The 23,613-nt window shown below is 38.5% G+C and overlaps 2 protein-coding genes across 6 annotated transcripts in view; one reads left to right on the top strand and one right to left on the bottom strand.

The window, feature by feature from the left end:
- The window catches only part of LOC106713842 (protein-L-histidine N-pros-methyltransferase), a 44,040-nt gene extending 31,845 nt beyond the window's left edge, over nucleotides 1-12,195 (top strand). For both annotated transcript variants that reach the window (XM_045680237.1, XM_014506726.2), the window contains exons 3-5: nucleotides 10,948-11,157; nucleotides 11,237-11,412; nucleotides 11,710-12,195. In XM_045680237.1, coding sequence (XP_045536193.1) covers nucleotides 10,948-11,157; nucleotides 11,237-11,412; nucleotides 11,710-11,924 — 601 coding nt within the window. In that variant the 3' untranslated portion in view covers nucleotides 11,925-12,195. The remainder of the gene's footprint in view (nucleotides 1-10,947; nucleotides 11,158-11,236; nucleotides 11,413-11,709) is intronic.
- A 4,939-nt stretch (nucleotides 12,196-17,134) lies between these two features.
- Nucleotides 17,135-22,996, bottom strand: LOC106713760. Of its 4 annotated transcripts, none has more exons than XM_014506615.2 (9): nucleotides 22,870-22,996; nucleotides 22,496-22,770; nucleotides 22,176-22,338; nucleotides 21,717-21,888; nucleotides 21,098-21,205; nucleotides 18,962-19,166; nucleotides 17,949-18,175; nucleotides 17,430-17,526; nucleotides 17,135-17,247 (listed from the first exon to the last, which is right to left on the bottom strand). In XM_014506615.2, the coding sequence occupies exons 2-9, from the start codon at nucleotides 22,732-22,734 to the stop codon at nucleotides 17,196-17,198; spliced, it is 1,263 nt and encodes a 420-aa protein (XP_014362101.1). In that variant the 5' UTR covers nucleotides 22,735-22,770; nucleotides 22,870-22,996; the 3' UTR covers nucleotides 17,135-17,195. The 4 variants fall into 4 exon arrangements, with proteins under 4 accessions (XP_014362101.1, XP_014362102.1, XP_014362103.1 ...); XM_014506616.2 differs by having other exon boundaries at nucleotides 18,962-19,163; XM_014506617.2 differs by lacking the exon at nucleotides 21,098-21,205.
- Between the last annotated feature and the right edge of the window lie 617 nt (nucleotides 22,997-23,613).

The following is a 23,613-nucleotide window of genomic DNA, read 5'->3' as shown; positions in this document are numbered from 1 at the left end:
TTTCCGCAAAAAACATTTTAATTATCACGCTGGTCGCCAGGTGGCGTCTTTGTGGTGAGTTTCACGGTCAACTGAGCGCGCGCTATGTTGCCACGACGTCGCGACATGTCATACCAAACTGCTAATCATTCGCACCAATACATAATTATAACTAGCCGGTACGCCAACCTATGTCGTCTTTTGTAGGCGATAGTGTTATTTCATATCATTCGATTTGTCGTGTTCCCTGTAGTGTCACAAAACACAAACAAAAGACGTGAGGAATAAAATACTAAATTAGCATTACTATTTGTTTACTTTAAATTTTCAAATCATTGTTTAAAATTGCAGAATGCTAAGACTGTACTGCAATATGGTACACAAGTTAACTTAATGAGCTTGTAAAAAGCAAATTCGTACTGACGTTTCCGAAACTCACTCGGATCCTAATTTGGTACAAGTTACGGTTTTCAAGATCTCGTTATTAGTCTAAGCAACTTCCTCGTTATAAGTTGATTTGATAAAAATGTTTGTAAAAAATTCCACGGTCTATATTGGTGGTTTGTTAAGCAAGGCTTGCACTGAGTCAGATTTAACCTGTCCATAGTTTGGACAAATATAGCCAATGAAGCGACACTTGGAGACGGATTGCAGATGTTCGGAATGCGTGACCGATTGAGCACCGAGAAGTAGCGCCCGACGAGCGCTGTATAAAGCGATTAGCGCTGAATGTGGTCCGGTACGCGGAACCAAGCGTAAAGCACGACGAGCAGCTCAGCAATGCAGCGGTCTACGCTTTGTCTCAGCGCTTTTGACCCGTGCCTACAGTGCACAGCTAATCACCTGAAAAACTCACCGGGATTAATTGAACAAAAAGTAGTCGATGATGATGTTTTTATGAAGTCGAGAGCAACAGCCGGTGCTCCAGTTTTATGAAATGTTTTGATTTTATTTGTCATACACATTGTTTACCAATTGATTTCTAATTGAAACGATTAATATATTAAAAATACATCATGTATTTAAATTGCAAAATTCACAGCTTTTTTAAAACTGTTTAGACGCAATTGCCACATTGAATCGATAATAAGTTGTTCAATTATAAAATACTATAATAAATAACGTGGGACAAAGTTCAATTGAATTTCGAATATTAATTTTTAATTAATATTTATATTAAAGTTAATAAACACATAATAGGTAATTTCTTAAAATTGAAGCAATTAATTGATACAGTTACTCCTCCCCTTACCATTTACATCATTAGGCGTGTCCAAAGAAGTGTGAAGGAAGAAAAGACAATAGACAGTGGCTATGTAAACGACGGTCTCGACCAATGGGCGGCGTCGAAGCGGAGCGTCGGTAATTAAAAATTCAAATTAGCAGCGGCTTCCCCCGGCGCGACGCGGTTGGTGATTACGAGGCGTTAATTACACGCAGCCAATTAAAACAGAGGGCGAGAACACCACGAGCCCGCCGCCAATGGGAGGGCACAACTGAAACGAGGCGTGGTAATTAAGACGCGGAAGGGTTGCGATTTTCCGGGCGTTCGCGACGGGGGCGTGTGATTAATCACTCCTCAGAGGAAAGCACTTTTGAGCACACCAAGAACCTGTCACGACGAGACGTGGAATATTTGTATACTTAAATCATATGAAGATTAGATGCAAAGAAAAATAACGAAATTACATCTTAAGTTTAAAGAACCTATTACGGCAAAGGTCATGCCTTAAACATGCATTTAGCACATACATGAAAAGCAAAGCTTTCCTTATAGTTTTTATGACTTAATTCCTTCAATCCACCCCAACTACTCCCAACTCTAAGAACAACGAGATGAGTGCTATTTGCATGCAGCCATTCGTAGGAACGTAAAACCCGCGCGTAGCGTAGGTGGCAACAATTGAGTTTGCGTCCGCTCCACTCACCGCCATGTAAATGGCTTTTTCGAGCACCCTTCAAAGGTCTACGCAATTTTACTACATTTGTGAAAAAACTTATGTTTTCTAAGTGCCCTCGAATATTACATGTTCAATGTAAACAAATGAATAATTTAACGTGGAACTACTATTTTGAACTTTGTGAGATTATAATTTTACTAAACTTTTACTGAAGAATTCGACCGCAGAGTGTGTTGTAATTTTTTTTCAACAGTTAATAAATATTGTGTTATGCTCCAGTCGTAGAATGTTGTATTTTTTTTATAAAATTATGTCATCACGAATTCACCATTCGAATTTTTTCATTCTGTTTCTTACCATCTTCCATTTCCATTCACTTTAGTATTATAACGTGGCAACCCAAACTTTACCGTACCAAAAGTTTTTTCGATGTCGGAGACTATAAATAACATTTTCCGAAAGCAAACAATAACCCCGATTGTAACAGTCTGTAGAGGTTATTAAGAAATCCGATGAAGTGTAAATGAACCGCGGAGCAATTCCTGAAAGAGCCGGCCTCAAGCCGACCTAACCTCTCCCCCTCCTGCCTCTCTGCCCCGCGACCCTTGCCTCGCGCCCGCCACCCGCACGTCAACGCCAGAAGAAAAATGCTAACACGCCCCCACGAAAACTATTAGTTATTTTGGCACCCTTGTAACCCGCAACGATTATGGAGCGAGCCGACTCCGCTCGGAGGAGACCCAACACCGCCGCGCTGCTTCCACAACGACGCCAATAAAATCTGACTTTACACGGATCTGATGAAATTCAAAACAAGATAAAAGATACGGCCCATAAAGCGTTTCATAGCTTTTAACTTATTTATGAGGCTTACTTCGTTATTAATAATTTTGTCAGCCCTAAACATTGTTCGTTATGCCGGAAGATTTATTAAATTTTTATAACGGTTTATTTTGCAGCTCACTGTTTTTTCTTTAAATATTACAGTTCAAAGATGTCGAGCATTCATCTTGAACATTTTTAATAGCATCTTTCTTATTTCTATATTATTTATCCTATACTACATATGCAATCCACACACTATACGACAACGTTCATAATCCGGTCTGTGGCGTCGTAAGTAAGTAGCGACAATTCGCTCGATCATGTCGCGCGGTAGCAAACAGATCCCTCTTGCATCGCCACTCCGCCCTCCCATCTGTCATGCGCTTCCGACGCGAGATCGCCGCCTTTAATTGACCTCTGGCCAGTTGCATTAGCCGGCGAAGCTATCTATGTACCAACGGACTACTTCAGTTCAATCTTATGTCGCTAATTGATTAACTAGAAGTTATCTATCCTGAGATTTTAACCAAAAATGATATCTGGAATAATTTATTCAATATATAATTAATAAAAGACGGCAATTTCTACATTTTTTCTTATTAATGAGTTTTTATAAAGGATAGAGAAAGCGTACAAAGTTAAAATTCTTGGGCGACAAACGATTATGCGATAAATAGTGCCGAAAAAATTATTGTATCTGGAGTAGATTTGTTGAAACGATTTTAAAATATTCCTTGCCACAGTGTCCTCCAATCAAAGAAACACGTAGGCGCTTTGTCATCGAAAGGCCCGGCTCAGTTACAAACGGCGAGTTGCGATGAAAGGCTCCAGTTACAGGCAAACAATGCGGCGCTTACATAAGGTACAGCACACAACAGGTCGACACTTGCACATAAGTGTACGCGGATACTTTGTACGTACACAGTCAGACAAAGCGGCACACAAACAACTGAGGTCATCTCCCCTCATTAGGTGGTTAGTTTTCCGGGCGTGTCCGCAGACTCCGCGGAGGTGCGGGGGTGTGGAGGTGCATGGTTGGGGGGTGTGAGAGGTTCGGGGGGTCGGGGGTTGCTCACGGACGGGAAGTTAGTTAATTAATCCCCGCGTGGCCGCCATTGGCCGGCGGCAGGGCGGGCGGGCGGCCGACTCATCGCCCACGCGTTAATTGGGCGGCCTCCAGCCCAGATTACACTTGTCTCGCCTTCGATTAATGAGAATCCTCTTCTCTGACCCGTCACTATACAGTGCCAAATACCTAAACAATCGAATCGTTTATTATGTATGATGTGTTAGAGAACTTCTTTCTTGGGCTTTATTGTACTAATTAATTGCTAAGGTGTCTGTAAAATAACATACTATAGACATTTTTCTTTTTAACTGTGATTTTGTAACATTACTGTAACACTGAGTTCATACAGAAAGCTTTAGTTGCTTTTTTACAGTCTAAATAGACACAAATGAATAATATATAAGTAGATAGATAGATAGTAAATAAGTACAGTTAAGTTTTGAATTCCCCATTGAGTGCGATCGTGTTTGAATAACTTTTCTTATTATCGGGTCATATTCAAATATGTGGTTTTCAATGGTATTCTATTAGTATTTCATTTTCAACACCCGTGAAACTTACTGAGGAGGACAAGGACTGTACTTGATATACCAGTAAAGTGTATGAAAAAGGCGAAAATATATGACAAAGCTCGCGGAGCGTTAATAAATATCGTAGTAGGGAAAGAGTTGGCTGCAAACTAATATTGCTCTCGTCGCGTCAAGTGAACGTATAAAGCTCAGATTTAGCGGAGCCGAGGGTTGAGCGCGAAACGCCCAGGTAAAGTACCTACTTACAGCGCGATATACGGCGAAACGTAAATTATAATATCGTGTGTGTCGGAGCTGCGAGCGACCCTCTCGCGCCGCGCCGCACCGCGCCGTGCCGCGCCGGGCGTGAGGCGCTCGCTGAAAGAAAAGCAATTTCCTCCTCCGCCCGGCGGGGCCGCACAAAACTCTCGCACTCACAAACCTCCTCCCCTTCTCTCCCCTCGCCGACCCGTCCTCCACCTCGAGCGAATATAATTTTGTTCATTTTTTTCATTCGGCCGAGTTAATTCGGCTCCGCGGCGTACTCGGCTATTGATTAGGGCGCGTCTTACGTTTTAATTTGTTTGCGCGCGCAGCCGATGCACCGCCGAGATGAGGTCCCGACCACCCCCTGCCCTGCTACTGCCCCCCACCCAGCGACCGCGCCCGCCTCTAATGAAGCCTCCGCTAACTACCACTGTAATAATCACGATCCTTTTCACAATCCCGCTTTGACGTCGCTTGTTTGTTCCCCGAGCGGAGACGGCGCCGAAGGAAAACATGTTGAGTCCACTCGCTCCCTAACAACATCACAATCTCCAAAAAGAGCCCCGACGTAAACGACTTCGTTAAATAGCAAAAAAGCATCTTTCTGAAATTCAATTATTCCTACTTCCAACGTTAGAGCGATCTTTTATTCTGAACTTTGAGAGACATATAACCTTTTATGATATCAACAGTTAAGTAGATTTTCTTTTTTATAGCTAACACAAAGATCACGACACAAGAATGAGTCCAGTATGGCATATCAGAATGGTTTTAATTCAAAATTCTGACTACTAACCTAACCTTTGGGTTACCAACCTCTAGTCATGTAGGACCTACATACTTTAGTAAAAATAGACTTCTTCCGCACGGAATTAAAAAACATCTAGTAAAAATGTAGCCTATGTTACCAGATGATAGTGTAGCTTTCACGCTTTCAGTGTGTCCAAACAGTGAAAAAAATCTTCAAATCAGTTCAGTTTCGCAACCTACTCAACACAAATAAACAACCAATGAAATCTTTATAATATTAGTACTTAATGCTGTTATTCAATCATTTAAATAACAACAAAGTAAATATTCTGTTTCAATAATTGTTGGTTCTAACAAGCTATAAATGTATCCTATTTACTCCTTACATACAAACTGAATCTATACATAACGCAGACCGTACAAACAACCCCTGCAATATAATCTCAGCTTCTGAAACCCTCTCCTTCCTCGCTGTTGCAGTGGAGATTTCAGCGCGCCCTAATTAACGTTGCATCGTCGGCGCGCTCTCGCGACGTCATTGGTCATCCGCGGGTGGACATCCCCCCTCACCCCTTCCCGCGCTCCACGTTGGAGAACAACCACCCCTCCCCACCTCCACCCCGCCCGTGAAACAACACCGCGTGTGTGTGACACATTAGTAAATGAGACTACATTCGTTACGGGCGTGCAGAGCGCCGCCGCGTAGTTTTCCTCCTCGAAAGCCTTGCAAAGAGTTACTACGGAATCGATAGTTAATAGACACGTTAGATAGATGTTTTCTTAAAAAATTTCTTTCTTATGTCTATGTTTCGTCGGAGTTTTTAAGAATTGTTAATGTCCCATGAAATACGTACCTTTTTTTAATTCTCCTCATTTTTTTTATAGTCGAAAGTCATCACCAACCTGATCAGTCCCTACGAAGTGTCGACATTGTATGTACTACTCTTCCATACATCATTATCAGCCGTCATATCTATATAGTTTTTAATTTAGAATTTTAGTAACACAATGTTCAAGTTGCAGTTACAACAAAGGAAAGCAAGCGTTGATTCTAGTCATCTCGCTACATACTTGAGAAAGTGGTGACGGAAATAGAATCATCACGTCGACAAGTCGGGGTGGTATGTAAGCTCTCAATAAATCGGGTAGGCGACGCGTCGCTCGGCCATTAACTGCGATAGCGGCCGCTCTTCGACGCTTGCATTATTTTATTAGTTTCGTTTTATTGTTTTAATTCGTGCGCGTGTGCGGAGTGCGCGCGCGCAGCCTCTTGCCCCGCCCAGCGCTCGCCGGCCAATGGCCGCCCCGAAGTGCGCCGACAATGCTCATTGTTTCACTCCATTCTTATTTCATTTACTTTAAGAGCATCGCGTCGACCGCCGGTGCGCCTCCCACCGACCGATAATTCCAATGTCGCCGCGCACTCCGCAGATATCGAGTGGGAATCCTCACGGCTCGAGACTTGCGAACCCCCGCACGGCACTCGTCAGCCCAGTCAATAAGCCATAAACCATCCGCCTCCAAGAAGCTATTTTAAACTCCGTCCGGGACGCGCCTTTACACCTTTTAAAGGTTATTGTGTTCCCGAAATGCTAAACTTAATATCAGGCAACGTCAATTGAGGACTTGACGACCGCACGCTTCATAATGCAACAGAGACAATAGGCCGAGACTGACGCTTCTCAACAATAAAAATATACAATCTCAAAAAAGTATTTGATGTTTTATCTCTTTTTGTGGTGTTTAATTTACATTCAAAAAGTTTCAATTTTAACATACCTAATAGAAGCTGATATTAAAGTCCCTGAAATCAGGAGATGATTTAAAATCCTTCCTATTCTCAGAATGTAAACGATTGATTTAAAAAATCATTCCACTCTAAATTCACATGTAGTACACCAGGCCACGTGGTGCTCTAGTCTGTTATTGTAATACAATTGTGGGAACTTATACTATTCAGTAATCCTGCCTTATTCCACACCAAATGGCTGGAATCGTCGCGCGAATTACATTAAAGCGGAAACTAAGCAATTGATAGTAAAATGGTCGGCGAAATAGAAAAATATCGTCGGACTAGCTCGTGGCCTAGTAAAATATTCAGGCGGGGCAATTCGGGCCCGCGTATAAATTCGTCCCTGGCATTATTTGTGGCGCGTCCGCGATCTGAACCGCTCGGCACATTGATTGTCGTCATTTCTTCTCGTAGTTGCGTATCTTTAATATTTCAGGGGTGCGTGTCGTCGTTTTATGGGCCCACTCTTAACACTAAAACGTTTTAGCCGCGCTCCCGTTGTTTATAACGTTTTACTATCCCCGGTTTTTTTATAGTTTATTGGGCGAGTAGCGTGCGACCTTATGACACGTAACAGTTTGTATGGCGGTTAGATTATGAGTCGTCGAACTTCAGTTTTACTGCGGCCTAATGACGGACTTGAGGCTTTTAGTTCAAGTTCCATCTTAATGGATAACAATCTTCGAATACACCACGTAAATCATTATAATAACGTTCCAACTTGTTTGACGAACTTTCTTTTCAAAACAACTGCACATTTCATGTGGTTAATTGTTTAGATCAGGGATCCTCAAACTATTTTGGACAAGTGAGCCCTTTTCCAAAAAGAATTGTAACCTCAGACCCCCATGGCGAAATTACCTACTTTTAAGATCAATTATTATTATTCATTCTGACTTAGGTCAATAGAAGAAGACAGAGTGAGAATTAGGAATTTAGATAGTTGTACCAATAGAATCACAACAACTAGTAATATTCCAGGTTATTATTTTATTGATAGTTTGAAATTTTTTATTAAAACAATAATTGCAGTGATAGTAAAACTTATATAATATCTTGAACGTGTAACGAATAGAGCGAAACTAAAATAAATAAAGCGAAGGATTCGGCGTATCTAAAATTTATCGAGACAAGAAAGACATTAGGCAAGAAATGGGATCCTACGTACGTACATAGCTGTAATTATCCAGCAGAGTTTGCGAGCTAAGGAAAAGAATCGCTCTCCTTTGTGTGTGGGGGGCGCTAGAGGGTGGCGGGTGGCTGCGGGAGGGGGGATGGGGTAGGCTCACATGGGACGCTCTAATGAGGTGTCTGAAAGCGACAATGTCTTTGAGCAAAGCAAATGTGTAGGTATCTACATACGGGGGGTGGAGTCCCTTCTCCACTGCGCCGCTCACATACTTAGTTATATGTGACTGGTTTCTAGTGTACGTATGCCTTTTGTAATGGTCTGATGCTTTATCTTTGTTACAATTATCATTGTGTGTTTATGCGGCTACAGACTTATTGCAATAAGATATGTTTAGTAACTACATGGCTGCCAGTATTATAGTGATTCTCTATTACATGTTAGTGTATATTATTTTCTGAAATCAGGTAGTTATCCCGGTTACTACTCACACCAGGATTTATTTTTCAGAGTCATGTACAAATGGATAATTAATATTTTCGTTGTGAGCAATTTATCGTACCAGAAAAGTTTTAAGTGATTAATCAATCCACTAGATTACTATTCTCATCTTGCTTCTTGCTGGAAATCTCAACTTCTTGACTATTCAAGAAAAGAAAATTCAAGAAATTATATTAGATATTTCAAGAAAATGAACATGCACATAGGTGCATGTTCATTGTTCATTTTCTACTTGTTTCTAAATTAGATTGTATTGAGTTTAATTTTTGAATAGATAGTTTACTTTTGGATTAAAACATGCAGAACAAAAGGTAAGTCTTGTCAAAATGATAAAGAAATTGTGTGCAAATATCAAGAGTCTAAAACTATTTGAATATTTATAAGGCAGTTTTGGGCAACGGCTAGGAGCCGAACCGGATGCGACGGCCGGGGGCAGAGCGCCTTCCGGTACGGGCCGATTTTAATTTCCCGCGCGCGGCCGCCGCCACGACGTAAAGTTTAAACGGCCGGAGATGAGCCCACGTACTAATATCATGCACGGGCCGGGCCGTCGCCATGGAGATGCGCGCTCGCGACGTGTGTGGCGCAGCGCGGGTGTGAGGCTGGGGGTAATATGATTTGAGCGCCCGGCGACACCCCGCCCGCTTGTTTGCTCTCCGATGCAATCGCGATACGAGCCTTGGGCCCCACCCCCGCTCGCCCCCGCTCAGCTCTCACCTACGTCCTCGATAACCGCATCGGATTCCTCGATGCAAGCCACCGCATCCTATTGAAATAGATACTCCGCGCCGTCTAACCACCTACGACGACGCGGGCGCGACTCGCATCACTTACCACTCGACGCCCTTTGCTCGCAATTTTCGTCTCCGCTCAGAGAACACGTTCCACGTATCGATATAATTCCGAACTCGCTTTCCCAAGACGAGATCCATATTTCTTAATGCGATTTAAATTTTTAAACATTGGCCACAAACCGCGGGTCTGTTAAATAAACATTGACACTCGGTGGCTATGTAAGACGTGAAGTTGGGGCTGAAGGCTTTTATTTGTCAACTCAATCCCTCCGGCCGGCCGTGGCTGGACAATTACGTGGTGTCGAGGCTCATTACAGGCGGACGCAGCCGGTTCATGTATCATGTAAGGCGCGTCGCCAGCGCCACTACGCGGACAATAAAGCAATCAATTGGCGACCACCGACACAAGCGAACAGCCTTTGCCTCGTATAACAATACCAAAAATATCGTTCTCACCTCTGTCAATTACTGTGTTGTGGTTAATACAAACCCAACGGAGATTATGTATACATTTTCCATTGCTTCTTACGACACAGGCAAAGAGCTCTCCTATTCGTAATGAATGCAATGACACCCTTGTGGAAACGCCTTTGCATTGAAATTACTAAGCGGATCTTGATGAAATTTGCTGACTACGCGAACATATAAAAGGTAAAGTAGTTTTTATTTCCATTTTGATCTTTTGTTCGCACTTAGAAGTGCCTACTAAAGTTCGAAATGTGGCATGCCCTGTACGTAGTCAAGTTACCTTACTAAGACACTACAGGCATGTGTGTTGGTACCCGTGGCAATTGTAGTGAACATTTTATATATAGTAAAAAATATGATCGTAGCGAAATAATTGTGGTGCGGACGCCGGAGGCAGCGGATAATGCCGCGCGTGATATATGCCGCGCCGGCTAATGGTGGCCGCGACTCCTGCCGATTATCCCTTCGACCGAAGACGAATTCGCGCCGGAACGATCGGCGCGACGCTCTCCTGCTCCTTAATGAGCGCCGGCCTCACCTGCAATTATCCACTTTGGCCGCGGCCCGAGGCGCGATGAAGACGTCGCGGCGGTCGCAATTTGCCGCGCCCGCGCCGCTTCGAGCCCTAGCCGAGCCGCGCCGTAGCCCCCGGCGCGCTTTGTACTGTATCCTGGTAATTGCAGCCCCGCACTGCGCACCAGCCCGCCGCACGATGCTCGGTGGCGGATAATTGCGCTATTGTTGCCAGGACTCACGGCGCTCGCTTCGCGAATTGCTTGCGACTGAGTTTACTTTTAAATTAGAACTTGTAACTACTAATTATAGACTTAGTTGTAATAACACACCCTTTGAATAATGGTCACGTAGTTAAGTCGTTGTACCGTCTTCTCGTTACCTTTTCGTTTCACATTAGAAGACGAAACACCAACCGGCAATTGATAAAGTGATACATGCTATGTGCAGATGGCTGGGGCGCGGCTCGATGTTCGTGCTGTCCGGTGCGCAGGCGCGGCGGATGCTGGACGCGGCGGGAGCGCACGTCGGCGGCCGGCTGGTTGACGTGGGCGCCGGCGACGGCGAGGTGAGCCGCCGCTTCGCGCACCTCTACAACGACAAGTTCGCCACTGAGATATCCTCCTGCATGCGCAAGGCGCTCAAAAATAAAGGATACACGTGAGTTAATGTATAAACTCTATAAATGTATAATGGAAAAGTAGCCAAAGTTCCCAAATAAGTAGTATGGTGCGGTCAGGTTACTCGATACGGAGTCGTGGTGTGAAGGGGGTGAGTTCGAGTGCGTGTGCATGCTGAACCTGCTGGACAGGTGCGCGGCGCCGCGGGGGATGCTGCGGCAGGCTCGCGCCGCGCTCTCACCGCACGGTGTACTACTGCTCGCCCTAGTCCTGCCGTACAAGCCCTATGTAGAAGGTACGGTACAATTGAATCATTTTAGCTCAATTAAATAAACTAAACTGCTTTTATATTCTCCAGAATTTGAAGATTTATGCGCTTCGTATGGATTTTGAGTGACGTCAACATTTGGAAATGAATGATGACCTACTCAAAATCGGTCTTCTGCCAATCGAGTAAAAATTTCGTGAAGTAAACTGTTCCCTCTACGCTCAGATTCTTGTCGTACCACACCTCTATATTTACATTACATCAAGCGCAGATGTTACGTTACGTATGAAAAGTTCTTGCATCATCTTTATTTTTCAATTTCAGTAACACCGGACCACAAGCCAATCGAGCGCTTACCCATCATCGGCGTGACGTTCGAGGAGCAGGTGACGTCGTTCGTGGCCTTCATGCAGGAGATGGGGTTCGAGCTGAGGTCGTGGAGCCGCGCGCCATATCTGTGCGAGGGCGACTTCGCCCAGGCCTACTACTGGCTCGACGACTCCGTGTACGTCTTCAAACCTATCGATATTAAAACGTGAGCTTATTTCTATATTACATAAATGGACATCGACTGACATCGACGAAATGTTTGACCTTTTGTGGTATTTTGGAGCCGTACTTTACGTAATGATTTATTAAAAATTAGTTGCATTTACTATGATAGCTTATTAAGTTCTAATTTAGTATATATCCGACTCTATATGTACAGGTTTATCATTAAAAACCGTACATGGTCTCAAATAAAAGTTTCTGTTAGATTAAAAGCACTAATTCATTATAAAAAGTCACCTGCAGACAGTTCTAAATACTCAGCAATAAAAAAATTTAATTATCAATGAATTATATTCGCCAATATCAATGAAATTATGAAATTATATTTGTTTAGAAGTAATTACATTTTAAACGTCGCTTGAATCACATCGAATAAATGTTTCTGTTTTATTGTTCTTGTTTAAAACATTAAGAAGTGCTATATATTACTAAAATGCTACGAATTTATATCTATTTTAAATGGAACTAAAAAAAAATAATGTTTGAACGCTTTAGCACAAACTTTCTTGTTGCAATGTTTAATATTCCATTAGTTAATAAGAGATACTTTCGATTTTTTTTTGCTATTTTATCTTTTAATATTTGATATATCAAAATAATTAATGTACGACAATGATGAATAAAAGGAAAAATGTGTAGAAAAACATTTATCTATCTATATATATAAAAGAAAGTCGTGTTAGTTACACTATCTATAACTCAAGATCGGTCGAACTGATTTAGCTGAAAATTGATGGGGAGGTAGCTTAGAACTAGGAGACGGACATAGGAACTTTTTTATCTTGTGTGCATTTTTTTTATTCCGCGCGGACGGAGTCGCGTGTAAAAGTTAGTTTATAATAAATGTACTTGATCATTCCAGTTACTGATAAGTTTGTAGTTTTTTCTAATGTATGGGTTCAGTTGTATTTTAAACATTAAAATGTATGTATGTGTGTAGATGTGAAAGGAACTGTGTTATTTTTTATGTCATAGGGCTTTTTTCACACGCACTGAGTGTACTATTTTGTAAATGTCTCATCAAGTGGTAGCTAAGTGACACACAAAATCTTTAAAAAGTAAGAAAAAATAATTGTATTTTGAACATTTCACCAATTAAACCATGACAAGTACATGACTGTATTTTAGTTCGTTAACTGAGATCAAACTTAACCTAAGTTGTATACTATTTCTATGCCAAATATTTAGAAATGATGTATTTTGATGTCTGCGTATTCACTGCCATTCAACATGTTTCATCAATTTATGTTAACTTTTAAAATTTTATGTAATTTACTTTATCTAATTAAAGAACTTTGTTCAAAAATGATATTAAACAAAAATATACGATAAATATTTAATGTTTTAATCTGATTGTTTTTCTTAAAATTAGATTTTAGAATTTGTATACTATTTGTATGTAATAAAATGTGATTCAAAACGTATTGTATGTTCTTTTGACACAATTCATTTAACCGTAGAATTCTACTGATGTGAAACTTGTATATCGTGTCTATTTTGTCAAACAGAATGAAAGGGACGTCAATATTTATAAATTAAGTTTTATTTGCAAATATTTTAACAGTGTCCGTCTATCCGTCCGACTTCTATAGATATGGACAGATCGTTTGGAAAATACAGCTTTAGCTCCGTTACAACTAAAAAGCGCCTGTTGAGAATTGGGTCTATATTAATTCGAATTCTCACCACTACCAACGACCGCAACCGTCAGAACCAAAATGGCGAAAATCAAACAGGCACAAAATATCACGCCTTGTATACTTTCTACATATAGAGGTCAGTTGTATAAACCAAGTTACTTTGCAGTTCGAAATCAACATGTCAATAAAACAAATATAAAGTTTTTCATATATTTATTTATTCTAAGCACTGTTTTTCAAGTCACTATACTTTTTTAAAGTTATGGTTTTTAAATATAATTTTGGGCAAAAATAAATTACATGGCAAGGCCAAAAAAACATTCGAAATCATACATACAAATAATTTCCTTACAGATAATCTGTATACAAGTAAATACTCATTTTAACAGTCGAAACAAATAAAAAAGTAAAGCATATAAAGATCTAATTACCTTATACAAATCCGATAATTATTTAGTGTCACAACAAAGTGTAAATGAAACAAAGAAGCCAGAACTGTAATTAAGATCAAAATGAGATGTATCCAAAACAAACTAAAAAAAGATCTTACTGTGAATTTGTACCACTATAAACACTTAAAACAAGTAAATCATCGTAATTCGTAAGTCAAACTAAATTATGACAGCACACTAGCGCCCCCCTGTCAATAAGAAAAAGTGTCACAATTTTCTAATTATCTGTCTTGTCGTGTAATTTTTTTTTAATATTTTCTTTCTATATAAGTTTTACATATTTTAAGACAACTAACTGCAATTACAGCGCTTCTTACCGCAGTACAAATTCACAGAATAAATGTCACCGACACAAAATTCCTTATTCTAACTTTTATCCGATATAGCACTAAGCTAAATGCGCACAGAAAATTCTTTTACCTTTGTCAAAAAAATAACTGCTGTCACTTGTATACATGACACATGAAAAGATATCTTTATTACAAATTTTTGAACAATGGAAACACACAGAAAGACATAACTTGTACCTAACAGACCAGCTTTAGGCCCCTTGAAGTTAAGAACTCAATTTTATGTAACTATAACCAGATATTTTTTTCATTTGTTAAATGTTATGTTCTCTCCACATGTCTGTGTCTCAAATATACGATGCGCACTTAGCTAAAGCGACAAGTGTGATGTAACCTTTAAGATCAGTTCATGGACAAAGTTCCGTTATATTAAAAAAAAATTCTCACAATTTCGAAACGCACAATAAAATATGAAATCCATTTTTGACTAGAAATCTTAATTCTAATACAGAGATATAGAGATTCTTTTGGAAAAAATTTAATACTTTTTTAGAGAACGAGTACCTACTTAAACTAAGTGATGTTTTCTGAAAAAAAAAGCCTCGTAACTTATTGAAAAGATGAAATATATAACTGCCTTTACATATTTACTACATATAATAAAAAGTCGCTTATATAAACGACAAAAATATAAAAAAAATGTGATGCAATACAACAATATCCCATAAAAGTTAATCCTAACTTATTCTTACCAAATCCTTACTTTAATAATTTAGAATTACTGTACTAAGTTACAAAATTTTAAACATAAATAGGCTTTGCCTAATAATTATTGCACTAAAATAGTTGTGAAGACGTTTTTCTTTTTTAATAATGATGTGGAAGCTGTGATCTGTACATTTTATATAATAAACATTATTCCACAAAAATACAACGCAATCATAATTTGCCTTACAAAAGTAATAGTGCAAATTGTGTGAAATGCAAACCAAAATGATTATAAAATTATAAACAATTAATAAAATTAAAGTACAAGAACTATGTTTTTTTAACATTGAAAATATTTAAAAAAAAACACCGTTTCTATTAGAAAAAAAACTATTGTTAATGTAATTTTCGAATATGCTAATTAATAATTTAAATACGTATATAAGAGACCATCGTTCGCACGTTCAGTACCTAACACTATTCACAAACAACTACGACCAAAAAACTTGCAGTCTTCTTTAACATTTCTTCCTTATTTTATTTCTTTTGACAAGACGCGGCCATTACAACCTTATATAGACAAACTTATTTGACTTGATGGCCATAAGAGACGCTAAATTATAGTCAAACAAGGATATCTGACCCGGTGATAGTCGCTACTATCATCGTTAGTTCTGTAAAATATATAAAACCTGCTTACACAAAGAAAATGTCATAAAAAATACAAGACAGCTTACAACAAAGGACTTGTGACACTTTTTGACATTGACAGGGTGGCGCTAGTTAGCTTCATTTAGTTTTATTTCCACTGAGTCAGATAACGTTATTAATCCATACAATAACTTACTAGTGTTAGTGTCAATGACTTAAAGGTCAAGATCCTTTCACTGTAGCTGTTTTACTTTCTATGTCTAAAGTTTGACATTTTTTTTGACATAAGTAACCGTGATAGCAGCGCCTCTCACCGGGTTAGATAAATATGTAGCACTATCAACAAATTTCTTCTCTAGGCTTCATTTCTTTTTATTCAAAAATACCCGACATCAAACCGTCTAACGAATGCTGAACATAAGGATTTCCATATTCAGAGTATTTAAAATTACTATGGCTTTAATTCAATTTTACTATATGACAATGTACTTTCGAGGAATCTGGCGGTATTCCATCTTCAGAGCGACAGTCGTTTGAATGTTTTATAAGTATTTAGAAATCGACGCGGAAACAATAAAAAAGACAGATTTTATATGTCTATACGAAAAAAAGTTCATAATTAATTGCTTTTTACTGATTTGCACAAGTGACTGCTACCTTATGGGCTATTTTGTAAGTAAGGGAGTTTGTCTTGTTATAGGAAACAAGTCAATCTGTAAGTGCAATACCGCGAAAACTCCTGATTGTACAAATTAACTGTATAAGTAAAATTCGGTACAAGACCGATTCTTTCCATTTTTTAATTAAAAAATAAGTTTTAAGAACTTCATTTTCTACTAGCGACCATTCGTATGATTAAAAATTTTATTATTTACAACACATATGTTTGTAAAAAAATCATTTTTAAATATCCAAACGATGTATTTAAGTAGCAAATATTACTAGAAATAATATATCAAATTTGTCAAGATTTTGCTCCTACAACTAACTATTACACCTCTATCACAGTGTAAATAATGCACTTACGATAGTTAAACTGTTACTGTAACTAGAATTATTACATAGATTACATAAAAGAAAATAAGATGTATCCATAATAAAAGCAATAGAAAAGCATACGTAAAAATGTATGTAACGATAAATAATATAAAACCGAAATCAGATCATCAACCGATAGTTTTTACATCCTAAATAAAAAAATCAACAAGAAAGCATAGACAATCGCAAACAACTAAACAGTATGTATATAAAAAAAATCGTTTAGTTTGTGCCGGAGCAAGATATCTCCAAAACGTACAAATATATATAGAAAAAAATTGCACAAATATAACCCAATACTATTTCATACACATTACTGTTTAAACTGCCACCTTATTAAAGTTATGATGAAAGTTAATAGAGAACATCACTTTGCATTGTATGAAGTTTGGGCGACAGGTGACAAGTATCGGGTGTCGGGTGACAGGTGACAAGTGTCAGGTGACAGCTCACGTGTCAGCCGCGGCGTGCTCCGCGGGCTAGTTGCCGCTCACGATCTTACGGCTCTCCAATTCCTCCATATTGTTGGAACTGGAAGGTGAAAAATATTTTTAAAAAATTACAATTAAAATATAAAATACAATCAAATTTAGGCTATGTGAGTTGGGAATAGAATGGCCTCAAATACAAAGGTTAAACTAAAAATATAAGGACGCGAGAAAGAAAATACTCGTTTATAAGTTTTTATTAATTAAAATATAAATCATCGTTACCGCAACTTGTCGTCGTTCTTCCACGAGGTGACCTGTATGTGCGGCGGCGGCAGGTAGCTGCGCAACGACTGCACCAACTGGATCGTGTCCAGTAATACTGCGACACATAGAAATACTATGAAAAAAACTCTTTTCTATTGAAAACTAATTTACTATTACACAAATTACTAACGGTTTCAATGAAACTGAAACGGTTTTATTTTTTAATATTCCAACCACGACGGCATCTCCTAGTTAGTTAACACAAATTTAATTCTTACGCATCGCATGGCAATCTTTTAAATGTCTCAAGAACGCAAACATGTAAAGCACGTATTTTTATTAACAACTAGCAGTCGTCCGCGCGTTAAAAAAAACATAATTATTAGCCTATGTGTTCTTCCAGACTGAGTTCTATATCTGTGCCAAATTTCATCAAGATCAATTTAACCGTTTCGGAGATACCTTGAAACTAACATCCATCCATCCATCTAAACATTCACATTCATAATATTAGTAAGATTTAGATATGGCACTAACTCTTTTGCAGCTGCTCGCTCTGTTTGCCGTAAGGTTTGCACATGGCGGGGCGCACGCAGGGCCGCATGCGCTGCAGGTTGCGCGCCAGCTCTGCGAACGCGCGCACCACTCGCTCCTGCCCGCCCCCCGCACCCCCAGCACCGCCCGCACCCGCCGCACCCCCCGAGCCCGCCGCACCCCCTGCACCCCCCGCGCCCGACAGACCCTCCAGGCTCTCCAAGTTCGCCCTGACACAGACAAGAAATATACATTTAATAAACGATATTCAGTAAAATCTCACTACTTGCGGGGGTTAGGGAACATACCCATACTACGTGACCTATTTTTTAAGATTTTTCGACCCCTCCCTCCCCTCGGTGACCATTCGTAGTATATGCCAAGACCCCCCCCCTCCCCCTTTAGTTTTCACGTAGTAATTCATAATTATGATTTTTAATCATTTCACAGGCAAAAATTGAAAAAAAAAATATAATTTGACTCATACTCGTCTTTATTGCATAAGACTGCAATAAAGACGACTTCCAAAACACATAAAACTTCTTGTAGCCTCCTGGATAGAATTCGCAGAGGTCGCACGCGAGACAGGTTGTCCACTGCACCACCATGCACCAACTGTGAGTTTACAAAGCGCTAAACACCGCGCTATATTCGAATATAGGTCGAAAAAATACGAGATTTCTCTCATTAAAATCGACTACGTGACAAAAAGCTGAACCACCCCCCCCCCTCCCGTGACTGACCGTAGTATTTTAAAGACTCCGCCCCCCCCCCCCTAAACGGGTCACGTAGTATGGGTACGTTCCCTTATGTTTAAAATGTGTAGCGATCTCGGAATCCGCGTATGTTGGATGACAATTTGTATGAAACTAAGGGTAAGTTTCACGATTTTCACTGGGGTAAGTTTTAAGATTTTTGCCTGCGACGTCGTTGTGACTCAATGGGTGAAAAAAGTAATAAAGTAAAATATGGTTTGTCTATGTATAAAATTTTGGATAGGAATGAAATATACTTACCTCAAGAAATCTGTAAGTTTATGTTCATCGGAGTAATGATGTTTGGACTTAGTGTCGAGGCTGGACTGGGAGGAGGCGGAGGAGCGCTGCGTGTGGCTGTACTTGTCTGCATGCAGCGAGCGGCCCTGGTGGAGCAGCAGCTGTTGGTGCTGCGACAGCTTCTCCTGCGACCGCCGCTCTGACTTCTCACCTGTCAGACCACCTGCAAACATCACACTCTATTTATGTAGTGCATAAGAATGTACTTCAAGAGAAGACCAAAATCTATGCATTTACTTCATGGACTATGTACTTGAATAATTTAAAAAACAATGTATAAATAAATATAGCTGTATATTTGTTTTCACATGTTTATTGCTTGGATACTTGAATTAATTGCTTGTCAAATAATAATGCTTGTTGAAAAAGAAATTTGTGACGCGAATAGCAATTTTAAACAAAAATTATAATAAATAATGTTCATGTTTTATTTATGTATGAGTCATGTTTTCGTAATGTTAGTGCAATTAAATCTATTGAAAAGAATGTTTTAAACATAGAAATGATGTGCGCTTATTACTTACAAAAATTCAGCATGCAGACAATTTTGACAAACTATTGATTAAATAAATATAAAGAAGGCATACCAATATATTTTTTTATAGAATAAGACAAAATAGCAAGCAAGTTACTAAAAACACTGATGCCCGAATACTGAAACGTTACTTAAATATCTCGTTTCGTAAGCATTGCTTACAATTTAACAGACGTCAAAATTTAAGTGGTATACACAAACGCAAATCAAGACATGTAAGCGCGTGATTCCGTAAGTAGACGTATTATTTTTACGTCATGGCAACATCCTTTGTTTTCGGTCAAAGAGTGTATAAAAAATACTTGTTCTCGATTACGTTTTCTTAAAATTCACTTTACGTATCCGTTTCACGCAGCATGGCTTGGACAACCTATAGTTGTAAGACGTGTTCATTCCCAAATAGTAAAGAAATTTAAAATAAAAATACTAAATAATCAAAAATCAAAGAAGGTTGTTAAAAAATATCCTTTCTGTTTAAAGTATTTTTAAATAAAAAAAAAATTAAAAAATTTGACCATACTTTTGTAGAATGGAAAGCATCTGGCGTTATGTTTTGACAAGTTTAAACTAATAAAATTTTAATAAATCATAATATCATCAAGACACTTTTTAAGCAGTTTAAGCGGGCGCAGACAGATGTCGCTACAAACCTATTTGCGATTTCGATATATTCTCGTTCAGTCGGCATTTTTATATAAATACTAGCTGTCGCCCGCGACTCCGTTCGTGCGCAGTTAAAAAAAACTTTATAGGGGTATGAATAATAAATTTTGGCCGATTCTCAGACCTACTGAATATGCTCACAAAATTTCATGAGAATCGGTCAAGCCATTTCGGAGGAATACGGGAACGAACATTGTGACATGAGAATTTTATTTGTCCGAATGCGATGATTATGATGAAGCAGACATGTTAACACCTTAGATTTTAACTTTTAAGATAGCCCGCGACCACTCTTAAATTGTTGGCGTACTTAAGTCGACATGACAGTTCTTTTGACAGCAAAATGTCGTTGAATGACGATCCAGTATAAGAAATGTGATATTGAGTGGCCTTTAAGCATGGTACGACTTGAGTGGCATCAAAGTTGAGATGCGTCTTTAACTGACTTACGAAAATTCCATATTGGAGTTCAAGCGTGGTCTTATAATTTAAGACGCTCTTACATATTTAAGTGACGTTTCAGTATTCGGGCATGAAAGTATGACATGCTGTTATTTTACAGAGGAATAAATTGTGAACAGTGAACTGCATCAAATTTAGTCATATATTTATCAATTTAACAACGCTACGCATGTATTGCGGGTGTCGCCAATGGAGCAAGGGCTAAGCTAGCCCTCCTGCCCCGAGAATCACAAAAAAACTAATACATTTATGAACTAGTAAGATGCCTACAATTTCTGTGGGCCACAAGTTAAAAACTCTAGTGTTTCATTGAAAAATTGGCCACATATTGATAAATATTCCCATTGGAATTAAAAAAGAATTTATACTGCTAGCAAGCCTTGGTCATCGTCTGGCAACACCCTTGTGTGGCATCGGTCTTATGTAGTGTAACTCACTGAGGGCGGCAATGTGTGGCGCCAGCGGCAGCTGGTAGTCCTGCGGCAGTGAGCCTCGCAACAGCCGCTCCACCGCCTGGCTGTCGGACAGGCTCGAACTGCCCGCGTCTACGCCCAAACAACCCGATCACCATACAATATTGTCACGTAATTATTCAATTTGACGTAAATTATTTTATTAATTGAAAACAGATGTCTCGTTTCATGTAATAAAGGAAAATTTTCTTTCATATAATTCTATGGATTACTATCTTTTTAATTTCAAAAGTTGAGTGTTAAAAACCAGGACTTAAAATATTATGTACAAGATATTTTACATTCTGATGAAATGAGATCAACATGTAATTGTTACAGAAAATATCCTTTATGTATAGTACCCAGAATGCTCAGACACTTTGAGAAGCACCCAACATAAATAAATTCATGCACAGGTAGATAAGAGATGAATTGTTAATCACCAAGAAGCACCACACACAATGTTACAAAGATTTAACATTATTTTAATAGTATTTCATGAAAAATATATATCCAACAACCCGCATAGATCACAATATCCATTGTATTTATAAGAATGTATACAATAATTTATGACTTTTGGTAATATATGTTTTTATGTTACCTGGAATATATGTTGGCTGTTGAGATAAATGTTGTTGAATTGATTTTTGTGTCATTTCCAGTTGATTTTTGTAGTACCGACAAGCAGGGTTTGGACAATTTTGCACAACCTCTATTATAAATTCTTTCTCCATACCAAATTGTTCTCTTCCTATTGTGTATGATTCAACAACCTAAAAAAATATAAATACATTTTGTAGAGATGTCTCCTAAAATATATTGAATTTCACTCTTGAAATTCCACTATGAAATTGAATATTCCAACCATAAATAAGTCTTAAATTAAATGTTTTATGTTCAACAAAATAACATTTTTAAATTCTATAAAGTCTTATTGGATAATAGCCACTTTAAAGAGGCTTTATGGAGAAGAATGAGTGTAATTATTTTAATAACTGTAATTATTAAAAAATACACAACTAGCAAACAACTCACAAATGCACAAAAGTTTAACACTCACCGCTCTGACTGTAGCTTCCAGACCTAAATGTAGCCCATGTGGGCCGTTCATATGCTTCAACATAACCGCATTAGCAAAATGTTCATATGGTAAAATTATTTTACCATTTTCACGGAGTATCAGTCTTCCTTGTGTGTCTAATCCAACTCTGGATGCCATCATTCTGAAATTGGTTTTGGATTTTCATAGAATTAAATAACTTGAGTCAATTGCGTTTCTAATCATCAGATGTTAAAAGCTTAGTTGTTTCAAATATTAAGGTAATTTCATATTTTAAGTAATGAAGAAAAGAATCAAGAAAAGAAATAAAAATTATTTACTGTAAATAAGCAGCACTGGGCAACATAGAAGATTCTTTGAGGTCACTGAAACATTGCAACAGCTCTATACTAGGACTCCAGCCTTTATTTTGCAAGTACAACTGCAGAAGCATGTACAGCTTCTCAGTGACGTATCCCTCTGCACCGTGCGGCGTTGCGGCTCCGGAAGAGCTTGCAGCACTGCTAGCACTGCCAGTGCTTTTTGCTAACACATTCTTCATTGTCTCCGCCAAATCCATCTTGTAGATGTCTAAATAAGTCCTCTTTTGGGAATCCTATGGGAAAATGTATAATAATGTTATAATGCAAATCAATAGTGATACACGTTCGTATGCACAAAATTCAAACTCAGGTCTCAAAAATTAAATACTTACCAGAATGATAATATCTTCGTGCAAGCAATCTTTAAACAAAATATTTATTTCAAGCTTATAAGATATTCATTTGCAATATTTATGAAAAAATGTCTAAATCTGTTACGGAAGCTTCTTTCTTTTTTTGACACTGTCAATCAATGTTGCTAGTCCTCAAAGTTTTTTCTTGAACAAAACTACTTCTTTTTTATTTCTTCTATATTTTAAACAAGCAAAACATTTTTAACTTTTAATAATTAAAGTGAAAAAGATGTTAAACATCGGTGATATTGTGCTCCAGGCTGACCCGTTTTCTTTAAAACAAAATAGGTTTTTATCTTAGACTAAGAATTTAACTCTGTGATTTTTGTTTTTAGTTCACCAAAATTGACATTGACACAAGTCTATGACACGGTAATAATAATACCGTGAGTGAGAGAGATACAGTTATACACAATTCCTGTGACGTGACAAAGACAGGGATAACTATCTTCTGTCCCTTTCTGCGTACCAGGGTTTGGGCTTTGTTTGGAACAAAGGTTGTCCCCTACAAACAACCTAGGTTGTCCCTAACAAAGTTTGACATTCGTGCTATTTTTCGAAAATTGTGAGTACTTAGTGGCTGTAATTGTGCAAAAATATTTTGATATTACAGTTTTAGTAAGGTAAAGTTTATAAAACATGGTATACTGCTGTATCGTCGGTTGTAAAAGCCGTAGTGAGCGAAAAGAGGAAAACATAACCTTTCACTCGTAAGTACTGTAA

The sequence above is a fragment of the Papilio machaon genome, chromosome 12 (assembly GCF_912999745.1).
Source record: "Papilio machaon chromosome 12, ilPapMach1.1, whole genome shotgun sequence".
Classification (NCBI taxonomy): Eukaryota; Metazoa; Arthropoda; class Insecta; order Lepidoptera; family Papilionidae; genus Papilio; species Papilio machaon.
The sequence above is the reverse complement of the archived record's forward strand: the minus strand, read 5'-3'. Positions and strand labels throughout refer to the sequence as shown.